This window comes from Perissodus microlepis, chromosome 14, assembly GCF_051167445.1.
Source record: "Perissodus microlepis isolate ML-2025 ecotype Zambia chromosome 14, ASM5116744v1, whole genome shotgun sequence".
Taxonomy (NCBI): Eukaryota; Metazoa; Chordata; class Actinopteri; order Cichliformes; family Cichlidae; genus Perissodus; species Perissodus microlepis.
Window position 1 is genome coordinate 9,038,782 of NC_140474.1, and position 12,543 is coordinate 9,051,324.

The window sequence follows — 12,543 nt, forward strand, 5'->3', positions numbered from 1 at the left end:
CGTCCACGAAGACTGTGACAGTGTAATTCAATAGCTGCAGTGAAAGAATATCCCTTTGTGAAGCAGGATGGCTGCTGTGAGGACTAACTGTTGTACATACAGTTAAAAATTTCTACCTCACAGCAAAAGGCAGTCTTGATTCAGTACCCACAAGCAGTAGAGGCCAAAATGCCTAGTGCTCACTCTCAGGTTACACCGTACACTGCTACAGTATAAAAACTTTTTAATTTAGTAACTTCCTCCATCCTCAAGGAGGTCAAAGAAACACACTTGAAGCGTGGCTGCCTCAGGTACCCTGGGAACTGAATGGGCGAAAAAGTCTTTGACACAGATTGAGGCTTTAAACTGAATTGAAAACTGCTGCTGGAGTCACCGTGACACAGGTTCATGCACTTGTTGGCAGCGATTTTTGGCCACGATCTAAAACAAAAACTACTACTTTTTTATTGTCGAGAAATGGAACACTGAATATTTCTGTGCTGCTAAACATTTGAGGTCACAGGTAATATTATTTCAGAAGCTGTCTAAACTAAAGTCAACAGCGTGAATGACAGGACTGTTATCAAACATAAAAAACATCCGGGTTTGAACGCATTTGAGGTTTCACTAATGGGAAATGAAACTAACTAAAATGAGTAGTAAAAGAAATCTCAGTGAAGCTAACTTTAGCCACACACAAAATAAAGGTTATTTCTCAATGGTTGGCTAAGAGTTTTCTGACTATTAGAATTCTGAATTGAATGTTACATCACATTTGCAATTACATGGCTTCAGATAAATTTTCATTCAAGGGAAGACCCTTCTGCAAATGTGCTGCTTTTTTTTCAGCTGCGGTGTTGCCTGCTTGGCATCTTAGAGTCTTGAATTCACAGCAGTGCTTGTGGAGATTGTTGAGCGATAGAGAACTGTGGATAAGGCCATCAGGTGTTGGGGAACAAAGAGGCGTCAGGAAGATATGGGAGACTATCAGACCTCCAGTCTGAGCCTGCAGATATGAGATAAAGGCTTTGCCTTCAGGAAGAAGGATCGCACACTCAAATGCTTTCTCTATGAGAGACTGGCAGGCAAGCACAAACACATACAGGGAAAAAAAAAAATCAAACACACGTTCACATCTATACCAGCATGTTTGCAACCTGCTTATCTGTTTGAATTTATCTTTTGGAATCAGTTTATGCAGTGAAAATTTGCATTTACAAATATTTTTTTAAATTAAAGTCCACAAATAAAAAACACACTGAAGATACAATAAAACTGAGTTAAGGAACAAATTCATGCTGACTTTTTTTTAGGCTTTAATTAGACGTGAAAAAGTGAAGATGAAAAACAGGCAGAAATTGCCTTAAACTGATTCCGCAGTCAAATTTCTCAACCTGCACTGACTATTTGAGACTGGATTGCATTCAATTGCATACTTACGACCAGTGTAATGTAATCTTACCATCATCCATATCAGGAATTATTGTGATTCTCGCCGTGGGAAACTCGGAGCCCAGACAGCCCCCCATGGGCATGCTGAGGGTGACATTGAAGCTCTCCTCGTCTTCGTACAGGGAGTCGTCGATGATGACAATGCGGCAGGATTTTTCTATCTCTCCCTTGTCAAAGCGCAGGATGCTGTGATGGTCCTCAGGCCTGGAGATGTAATCGGAGTAGGATAGCACGGTGGTGGGGATGGTGCCTGTTGCAGAAACTGAGCAGACAGAAAACAGAATTACAGGAAGAAAAATGACACAACATTGTACTTTTCGTCACATTAAAGATAATTATTTATGTATGATTTTCATAAACAATGGACCTAAGTTCAAACTAAGCTATAACAGAAGGCAGTGCCTTTCGACTTAATGTCACTGTTTAATGAAAACTTTTAATGCAACATTGATCTTCATCAAGTCAAGTCAGTGATTAAAAGCAGATCAGCATATGGCCTTTATTTTTCCTCTAATGCATTAAGTATCACATTGCACCCACTTTTGATGTGCAAGGAGGAAAGTCATTAGCACTCCAGATGTATTATCAATATGACAGCCTTCATCTTCTCCTTTAAAGATGCCATTTATAGATATTCAGCCTCAGCCTAAATTAGATTTCACCGAGAAGAGGTGATCAGACTGAGTACTGAGAACAGGGATCCTTCTGATGTGGAGGACAGCACTAACTCACTCGAGAAATGACACAATTTATCACAAACATTTCAACACAAAGTTATTGTGTTACCTTGCTGGGTGTAACATATGACCATGAGCTCCTGGCTGACATCCCCGCTTCTGCGTACAGGGATAAGCAGCTCACCTATGTCTTCCTCTATGTTGTAGACGGCGGAGGGTATAAACACTGTCGACTCTGTGTGTGAAAAAAAAAATCATCAATAAAGATATTAGATCATTACTCTGACACGGTGTTTTGTTATGATTTAAGCTAAGTAGCGTCAGAATTGATTTGAGGAAATCTCTTATGTATGATCTAAGCATGATAAGAATAATCTGAAGTGAAATAAAAATGCACTGGCGATAATGAAAGGGGAAACGCTTCAGAATATCAAAGTATGGTTTTGATTATTTGCATCAAAACCCTTCATTAGACAGACGTGTGCGCTGGGACCAACAACAGCTTTCATTACAGCTCTGCTGATGGTGCTTCCATCATGTTTTATCAGACGCTATTTGTTGTTTATCCGCAGTAAATATCTCACCTATAATTGGCTTCCACAGCATAATAAACAAACAGTTCTGTTTATTGACCTGGTAACTGATGCAGATGAATATGGAATTTGTTATGTGAAGAATTAAGCCGTTTAGAAAATAATAAGCCCGCATAAATTGGCTAGAAGACGTGAAAGTATAACCTTTTGTTTTCCTTTAAAGCATAGGTGTCAAACTCTGGCCCACGGGCCAAATTTGGCCCGCAGCCTAATGACATTTGGCCCGCGAAGCCATACCAAATTAGTATTAGAGCTGGCCTACTGGTATTATACAGCTAATATATATATTGTTTAGTATTAAGCTTTGCTTGTTCCATATTCAGTTTTTCAGCAAAACTTGTTTGAGTCCATAAGAAGAGATTCATTCTTAAATCTGGAGGAAGATTTTTTTTTCAATAAATATTAATGTTAGCCCGCGACCTTGTTCCAGTTTTGAATTTTGGCCCACTGTGTATTTGAGTTTGACACCCCTGCTTTAAAGTTTTACGGGCATCTCTCTATCTATTTCTCTCCATCTCTTAGCCATGTGTGACATTTAGTGAGGTAATGAGTTTTTATCATTTCGGCCATGAAATCCACAGACAAATGGTTTGTATTCTTCTCAGTAAGTGTCATGTTTGGCTACATTGAAAAGCTATTAGAACTTGAGCTGTCCTTTCCCTTCCTATGCAAACAGTTGCATTGGATTATGCGGTTGCTCTTCACCTCTCGTCCCTCTGAGCTATTTTAGTCAGTATGGTCTGAAATTATTTATTTTTCACCGATACAAGTGATTCAATCAGTGCCCTTGGGCTATAAAATTTTTCTGCTCTCAGTTAAAAGAAACATGAAATATAGTTTTATAAGCCCGCAGAGTATATTTGACCTTCAGAGATTAAAACACATATTAAAACTTTAGAAACCATGAACAGTGTAATGATATGATAATTGACATGGGCGTATGAAGACGAAGAAGATGTCTGTGCAAGGCATGAAGATACAAAAATAGAACTGCAGATAGATAGCTGTCAGTTTTTTGGAGGGTTTCTTCTTGTTTTTTCTTTGCTTTTTTTTGGGGGGGGGGGGGGGGGGGGGGGGGGATTGCCCTCTAGAGACACGAGTTTTGCAAAACAAGCTTCACCTAAACACGATCATTAGCTTACACTGTTGACAGCAAATGCTTTGCTTTCACTAGCTGAAGCCCTATGGGATCAGGAGAAACATTATCCATATTTATATCCACATTTGTATCATGCAGTTCTCCGTGTCATCTCTGTTACTGACAAGCTGTTTTAAGAAACATCTGTTCAGTTCTTTAGGCAGTGCCTCGCTCATATTTACAGTACGATAACGTCACATTCAGGTCAGTGCGGCCATCTCTATTTCATATCCCTCTGACACTATGTTACATCTCTAGTGGAAAGAATATACTTTTCTACTTTTTATTGTCTGCCAATCTTTATTTTTGATTCAAGATAGAGTTAGTTCATCTATAATTTCAGTGTACTTGAGATTAAATGCTACATTTAAAATGCTCTGATGTCTTTTTCCAGACCTTAAATTTCCTTTTTCATGTTCCAACCTGCAGAGAAAGGGTGCGTATTATTATGCGTTGCTATGTGGCCATCTAGTTTATCATGGGTGTGATCAACACAACCATGACAACCACGACATTATTTTTTCTCTGCAAAAATGACAGATCAGTGTTAATGTTCAGACACGTGACATCAAACACTCAGTTACATCAAACATTAATGAAAAATGTTCAGTCCCCCAAAAAAAGAAAGAAAGGAAGAATCTCTGGAAGTAAAATCAATACTGACCATCATCGGGGTCCAGGATCTCTACAGTAGCAACCTCTGGGAATTCAAGGGCTGCCATCACCGGCTCAGACAAAACAATCTGAAATGTCTCGGACACTTCATACTCCCCGTCTGACAGGATCCTGACCTTCCAGGTGGCTTTGGTCTGGCCTGGGTTAAACTGCACCTGTTTTTGAGATTTCCCCCGGAAATCTTTGTCCTTTTCTGCAGTGCCGTCCTTTGTGCCAATACCTTAGAAAGGGCATTACAAAGTTATTGTTAATTAACATTTGAAAATTCTGTAAAAATGACCTCACCATCTGCCGGCTTTTGTGTTTAATTTTAACATTTGGCTTTGTTTACTGCATGCCCATTTACAAATGTAAATATTTATGTGATTATGAATAGCTATATAAAAGCTGAAAAACCAAACAAACATACAATTAAACTGCTTTTCACCTCCCGTAACACCTGGAAAATCTCACACCCCAGTTGGTCTAACACAACAATATCTGTCCATATCCAGGGTGCAGTTTCCCGCCACCGTTCTTTGAGATGATCATGGTGGAAATAAACACCATTATCCCTCATGTCAGCCCAGCCTCAGCAGAAGTGGTTGGAGGCTGACTTGCACTGTCTGACCTTAAGCATGAGAGCTGTTTGATGGAGCTTACAGTCACTACTGCTGTGACACTGGCTGGATGCCTGTTGAGCAGGAGCGCTGAAGCTGGTGAAATGTCACACAGCCATTCCATTGTGTTTGCTAAATGGCCACACAACACACAGCAGGGTTCTGGCAATAAATGAAAAAAAAAAAAACCCTAAACAAAACAAGGAAGTCCTGCGAGCTGCTGTAAATGCAGAAAACCATATTATCACTGGAAATTGAACCTTTGGGATTACAGGAGTTTTTTTAAAAATACTGAGCAAAATAGAATTAGGAAAAATACAATTTCATGTAGTGTTTTTAAATGAAAATAATAAAGTAAAATGAGTGGATACAATGGAGAAAAAAAAGGTTTAGTGGATCCTGAAATATCGTCAACATTCAAAGAGTATGAAAAGAGACACAATGATGTACTGTTAAGTCAATCTCCTTCAAGCTGGATTGGTTGGTCCCATTCACAGCGGTCACTCTGAGCCTTCGCAGCAGCTGGGCTCACTGTAGCCTCCTAACTGGTGTGAACTGCACTGTGCACATTGGTTAGAGATGAAGCAGCCCATCCTTTGGGTTCTAAGATCAGTGTTCACTCATGCAGGGTTAGGCAAGATAAAATATGCTGTCTTCACTTGAAGGCACTGACCTAAGATCAGGTGGTATTTTATCACAATACCGAGGCAGAGAGTCTGAGGTGCCACATTGCTCTGGTGGCCTGCTTATGCCAGTTAATCCGAACAGTTTGCTACTTTTGCTCTGCAATCCTCACCACAGCAGAGGAGGCAGGAAACTACAAATGATCCCTGTAAGAATGACATGAATGCTCTGGGATTTTTTATGTTTTCCGTTATAAGGAAGGACACTACCTTTCTAAGACAGGATATTTGTTGTTACGTGTGTGCCTGGAGGCGGAATAGTGCAGAGATGTTGAAGCACCAGAATAACTGATGAATAAAATAAAAATAGATATTTTTAACCGAAAAATATAAAGTTCTAAATTGAAACCAATGGCAAGTGCGACAGCAAACCTTGTCATGGATGTTATTGTTGAGAGATGTCAATAAGGTTGTCTAAATGTCTGATGAACTTGAGGCTACCTATTTTTCTTTTTCATGGCTAGAAATTAAAAAACAGAAAATCCGTCCAGGACTATTTGATCAGACAAAAATAGAAGAGAAGATTGCAAATGTAAAGATATGGGAAACAGAGACCATAAATGATATATATTCAGTAAGAGAAACTATTGCTTTTAGTTCTCGTAATTTTTTCTGGGTATCATAAAAGCACGATGGCAAGCTTTGCCTGTACCTCTCTATAGAGAGGTACATCATCCTCTCCCGTTCATTATCATCCACCTTAATGCTGCAGCAGTAACAAGAAAACTTGTTTTTTAAAACCTTAGCACGCAATACCAATAACACAACAGCAATTTTGGACATAATGCAAGCCTTGTTTTCTTTAGGCAATGAAAACAGTGCATCCAAAGTTCAAAGGAGAACTTCTTTAATTGATAATGAAGTCATTAATAAATCAGCACCAGTGCTCCAGAAAATCAAAGCAAACAGCAACTATTTGATTGTTTGCCCAACCTCCTTATAAACACTATTTTACTTTGTTGTTTAAAATCATCCCACAGACAGATCACTATTGGGTTACCACACACACACAATCAGTTTTGCATCTTTTGTTCTGCATCTTATCAACATGAACAGGAAAATTACATTAATTCTTGTTATAAGCTTTAGATTTACTTCTTACGCTGAATCCTTATTTACCACATGTATCACATCTTCACTGCATGTTTTCTCCTCCTCCTTTTCTCACTCTACTGCACCTCTCTAATAAGCGCAAAAGGCCATAAAATAACATTACATAACATATACACATATACATTTTATGGCATTTAGCTTTATAATATAAAGATATTATATTTTTATTTCACTGAGTCCCTAAGGTAGAGCAGTTATGCCGTGCAGTGTGAGACACTGTAAAGGTCAGTAAAATTTGCATATCCCCTCAGAGATGTTTCATTAGTCTTGGGGCTCTTGAGCATACAAAGTTGCAGGGACGGTACAGTAAATGATCCTATGGGGTTTGACCTTCAGCATGAGGCCATTTAATTACACCTCATCTTTATGGACAGAATAAATGGCAGCACTAAAACAGGCTACTAGTGCCAGCTGTAAGAATTCCTGCCACTCATAAATGCTTACAGCAGCTCTTTTTTTAAAAACAGTGTTAACAGTTATTGCTCGTTTAGTTCTGTACACTAGATTGCCTCGACTAACATTTGGAGTGGCACCTCTCCATAGGCTCTAACTTCAGCTGACCTTTCTCATGAGCATGCAGAGTCCCTGAGGGAACATCCTCTGCTATTGTGTGACTGGAACATAAATACCGTCCAGAAAAGAGAGGTAAAAGGTCACAACCCGTGTGACCCTATTGGCTATCTAGGCCAGCTTTGCAATTGTCCTGAAATATAACAAAGCGCGTTCGTGTGGGCTTTTGAGTCGGTGAATGCTTGACGATATGGTGGCCTGCGACACTCAAGTAAACAGACTTAAACAAACGGGTGTTGAGAAAGTGAATATCTTCCAACAAGGGCTATATGTTTGCTTCCCTGTGTATTTGAATTTAACTGCAAAACAACTTAACAGACTCTGTGGAATTTGGTGAGTTAATCTTTAGTTAATCCTGGAGCGAAGCAGCAAGCAAATCATCAGTGGTTGACCAAAGAATGCATAAAGTATTTCACAAACACGTAACATGTTCAGCATTTATTCCTTTACTATTTTGAAAATATCCAGAATCAGAAAATGGGGAACATTTTTTGTTAAGATAAGATGAACATATTCAACTCTCATTGCTTTTTGGTAACAGTTAAGATGAATTAAGGAAATTTTAAGTGACTTGACGTAAAATCTGCTTACTGATGAATGATGTCTCTCCCAGGTAGCCCCTACGCTTCAGCACCACCTCCAGGAACTTGGCCTCCTCGTTCACCACGTAGTGTTGTTTCTCTAAGGAGATCCAAGCCCAGTTCAGACGGAACTGTTGGTTCTTCAGTTTGTTGCCGCCTGTTACAAAAAGAAAAAGTGTATTTTTTTCTTCATAAAGGACTACTGAGAAATCCTAATACAGAAACACAGAAGAAGACGAATTAAAAACCCTAACCAGGACTAAATGGTCCAAAAATGGGCACATCATTTTGATTCAGAGGTGATACAGAAATTTCAATACCCTCTATTAGGATGGGTTCTTGCATACCCCCAGGTTTTGACTTTGACTTCTAGCCTGCTCTCAGTGAGGGGTATGCGGTGTGCACAGCCCTTACGCAAAAGGAAAACAGTTTGTGCCATCTAATTGCTTCATTTCTGATTAAGATAAAAGGTGTCTGTTTCTTGTCTGAACTGGGTTTTTTCATCCATGCCTTTTGAAGCTGCACTCAAAGGGCGACGTTATAGTCCTGGAGGGCATGTCTGCAACTATTTGACCGTAAAGACTCAAAGCAGAACCGCATAGACAGGCATCAAACGCAGATACACAAACTCCGGCAGACCAAAATGGGCGCACATGCACGCACGGACTCATACAGGAACGCATTTTAATATGGTCATTTCCAGTGCGATGGCTGGGAGTCTAAATAATGAAACACAGGTTAATAAAAAATCCAAATGCATCCACCAGACTGCACAGTTAAATTGTCTGGCTGGTGCTGTAATGGTTGAGGATGGTGAGATGGAGATGCATGAGCCACAGAACATTTGGCAGTTCAGAAAGTAGTGAAATAAAAGTGAAATTGTCAGGAGGGTGCCGGGACATTGTTCAGAGATTTTAAACTGCTGCCTTTGCAGATGTTAGGCACAACTGAGAGTCTCAACTCCTCCCCATTCTTGTCGGTACAGCCAGTAAATCTGTCACGTCCAGCAGACCACTCTGCTGTGTCCATTTCCTTCCTAACTGTGAAGGGTAAAACCTATATACATTCACCCTGGGTGTTTTATTATGTGTGAGGGTGCATGCATTATGAGGTTCGGTGACTCTGTGCATGCTCGAGTGGGTGCGCGTACATATTAAATATTCTCTACACCTGTTACTTTGGGTGTTATTGTACATGTTTTCTCGCACTGAGCAACACCAGGCCTTTAATACCCATGTGTTAAATACCCATTTGACAATATGGGGCATTAACTGCTTGAAAGTATAAAAAGTCAGTGTGATGCATGAGGACAAGTAGCAAAAAATATTTCTTTTTCCCTCATCTCATAGAAAACTCGTTGTATTATTTATGTCATTAAAATATAATGAACACACTGATTTACTTTGATGTTTTCAACCAAACAGTGTGTTTAAAGTTAGATAAAGATGTCAGATAAAGAATGCAGTAAAATCCGAAAGAAGACAGAAGACAAAACAAGACAGATGCTGAGGTTCCTTAAAATTACAGATCCAGATGGAAAGGACTGAACTGTGAACCTTGAGTAGAAAGCAGATTTTCTCTGCCCATAACAGAGTATTTATTTCTCTGTTTGACAACAGGCATATCTAGTTGACACACAAGTTCAAAGCACGGCTGTTTCTCACCTCATTCTGATTCAGAATCACGTTTTAAAAGTTTATACTTTCAAATACTGTGGATTTCCCTCTGTGTTTAAATTATGCTTAAATATGAAAATTGTAGCTATCTAATATTGATCAAAAGGTCTATCTGGCAGTGTAATAACATTTAATCATTTTTTAATGCTAGCATTCACTCGTTTGTCTGCTCAGGCACCATGTCGCTGTGTCGCTTTTCTGTTTTAGTAGGCAAAGCCACCGGTGCTGATGACGAGATCAAGTAGCTCACAAGGTAAGTGCAAAACATTTGCACCACATTATGACAAAATTTCCATCACTGATCTCAAGACACAAATGACAATTCCAGAGTGAAAAGCTGTTTGGGAAGTCAATGTGGCATTAAATTTGAACTAATAAAATCAAGCTGTTCACCTCTGTTATGCTTCTCAGTACACTAGCAGTACAAAAAACAACATCATTTAAAATATAAAATTCTGTGTGCAGAGAAAACATGCTTTTAAAGAAAAATATTGCTGGCAAAATGTGTAACACATAACTTTTATTAAGTGACAGTACAACATCCTATGGGAACCTGACGCACATTCTTGAGGTCTACCACAGTGTAGGCTTTCTGCTTCCTGTGTGTTCCGCATTATTCTTCTGGAGACAGGTGACCTATGTATGACAGGGCCTCCCTACACTATTTGGATTAAAGCCAGCAGCATGTCACTCATGCCACCAATAAACACTGTGTGTGTGATCTCTGAGCTGTGGCGCCTGTGCTCCACGGAAGCAATGGAAGCAGAGGTTTTGGCTAGTCTTCTGCCACCATTTGTTTATCTGAACCTTACATTAGATAGAGTCTATGTAGGTATAGAACATGAAGGCAACAGATTATTTGCACACTAAAATATTCAGATAGAGAGTGGAACAGAATATAGTCAGATGCACACCAATTCATGTTCTGTTTTGCATAAGTATTCACATGACACTCAAAAAAGTGCCTACGCAACAAACCGAGCCTCAAGGAGGATTTTCTTCCCTTCTTTTTCAGGATCACTCACATTAAACACCTGTTCACCTTCAGCGTTATTCACAAACATGAATAAGCTCTATTAATTATTCACTTTCCCTATCCATAAGAGACCGAGGACGACACAGCACTGACCCGCACTTTCAAACATCAGAAGAAAAATATTTATGTTCACAGTTTATACCAGAGTATATTATAGGTAGAGTCCCAGAATGACATTAGACGTTAAGTTTAGCGTTCCTCAAGGTCTTGTTAAGCTTTAGTAACGGCTTCAGGGAGTGGAGGTGCTCATTTCCAGAAGACCACTTCACTCCCCTAGATTTCTTTCTAATTAAGATAAGCAGGGGTTGGACTAATTCCACTTCAAAGAGGCCCAAAGGAAAACATCCAAGTTAATCTTTAACTAGGTCTCACAGTAGTGAGACAGAATTTAGTGAATATCTGTATCACTTATGCTTGGCTCTGCTCTGCAGTGCTAGTCTTAGATTTAATATTAGACCATATTTCCACATTATCCTTATTTTTCCTGGATAATCTTAATGAATTCACCGGATTGACAAACTGCCTTTGTTCTGTCTTTGTTAGTTTCACACTATGCCTTTAAGCGCTGGCAGTGGATGTCACTCTAAATATTAGAGATAACTGTCAGACTCTGCAAACAAGCACTTAACTACAGCCAACCTCATACATGAACCATCTGACAAACCCTCTTGTACAGTTCATGTAGCTGCTGTCCGTTCACATAGTGGATGCGCGATGAAGGACAGAAGCCTTTTGAGTGGGGCCAAAGAATGTGAGCGGCTGCACTGTGCCAACTTACAAAATGGTCTCCTCCCTGCATACATGTTGCAGTCAGCCCTTATTTGGTCACTGTCAAGCATTGCAGGCCAGAGTGCCCCATGGATTCAGCCAGGCAGACAGATAGGCGGCTCTTTGCCCACAGAGTTGCACTGCACTGATTATGAAGGATAAACTGGGACTAACTGATGAATCTTTTTAGACTCAAAAGACAAAATGTATCTAAAAATACATGTACTCTAAATTCACTGTCATGTAATGGAATAGACTGGCATTTATACAGTACTTTTGAGGTGTTGCTGAGCAATTTACACTATAAGCCACATTCACCTTTTCACTCATATTCATAAGGCATTTTATTCTGTGTATTTAAGCACCAGCTGTGTCCATCTTACATGCACGTGGCTAATTTATAATCTAAGATGCAGATTTTGGAAGAAGCCAAAGGACCTGAGAGGACTCCAAAAGGGACATGAGGAACATGAAACGTCAACACAGACAGTCTGTGCTAATCAATCCTCCTTCTCTTTCATTCTGCACATTTCAGCACTGCAATGTTAATAAAAATATAGCTCGATAACTAATTGTGCACCAAACCTGCAAAATAATTTAAGTGTTTTGGTTTGCTGTGTTTCAAAGCTTTCGAGTGCAATTAGACCCCACTACAAGAAAAAGCCACAAGAGCTTTTCAATTTATTTATTTATTTTTAATTTATTAATAAATGCATGAAATAACTTGTAAAGTATAACTTCACAGCTCTGTGCAGCTATCAGAGACTGAAGGCAGAGCATGTTTAAGTGCAGAATAACATTTTATTTGACTTTTATGCATTTATATGTTGGAGAAAAGCCAAGAAATAAATATTTGAGGAATGAGTTCAAATGTATTTCATATGCAGATGTTTCCAACTACAAACTCTGCTTCAGTGTTGCACAGATAATGTTTTTCTATACTTCATTTGTTTGCGCTGATGTGGATAACAAAATGATGTTTCCGCACCTGCAGTGCGAGGCA

General features: G+C 39.3%; 1 protein-coding gene across 2 annotated transcripts in view; it reads right to left on the reverse strand.

The window, feature by feature from the left end:
• Window positions 1–12,543, reverse strand: part of frem2b (FRAS1 related extracellular matrix 2b) — a 50,687-nt gene that overhangs the window by 19,332 nt on the left and 18,812 nt on the right. For both annotated transcript variants that reach the window (XM_084949988.1, XM_084949987.1), the window contains exons 3-6: window positions 8,071–8,217; window positions 4,504–4,734; window positions 2,218–2,343; window positions 1,442–1,693 (exon numbers count right to left, since the gene is read on the reverse strand). In XM_084949988.1, coding sequence (XP_084806114.1) covers window positions 1,442–1,693; window positions 2,218–2,343; window positions 4,504–4,734; window positions 8,071–8,217 — 756 coding nt within the window. The remainder of the gene's footprint in view (window positions 1–1,441; window positions 1,694–2,217; window positions 2,344–4,503; window positions 4,735–8,070; window positions 8,218–12,543) is intronic.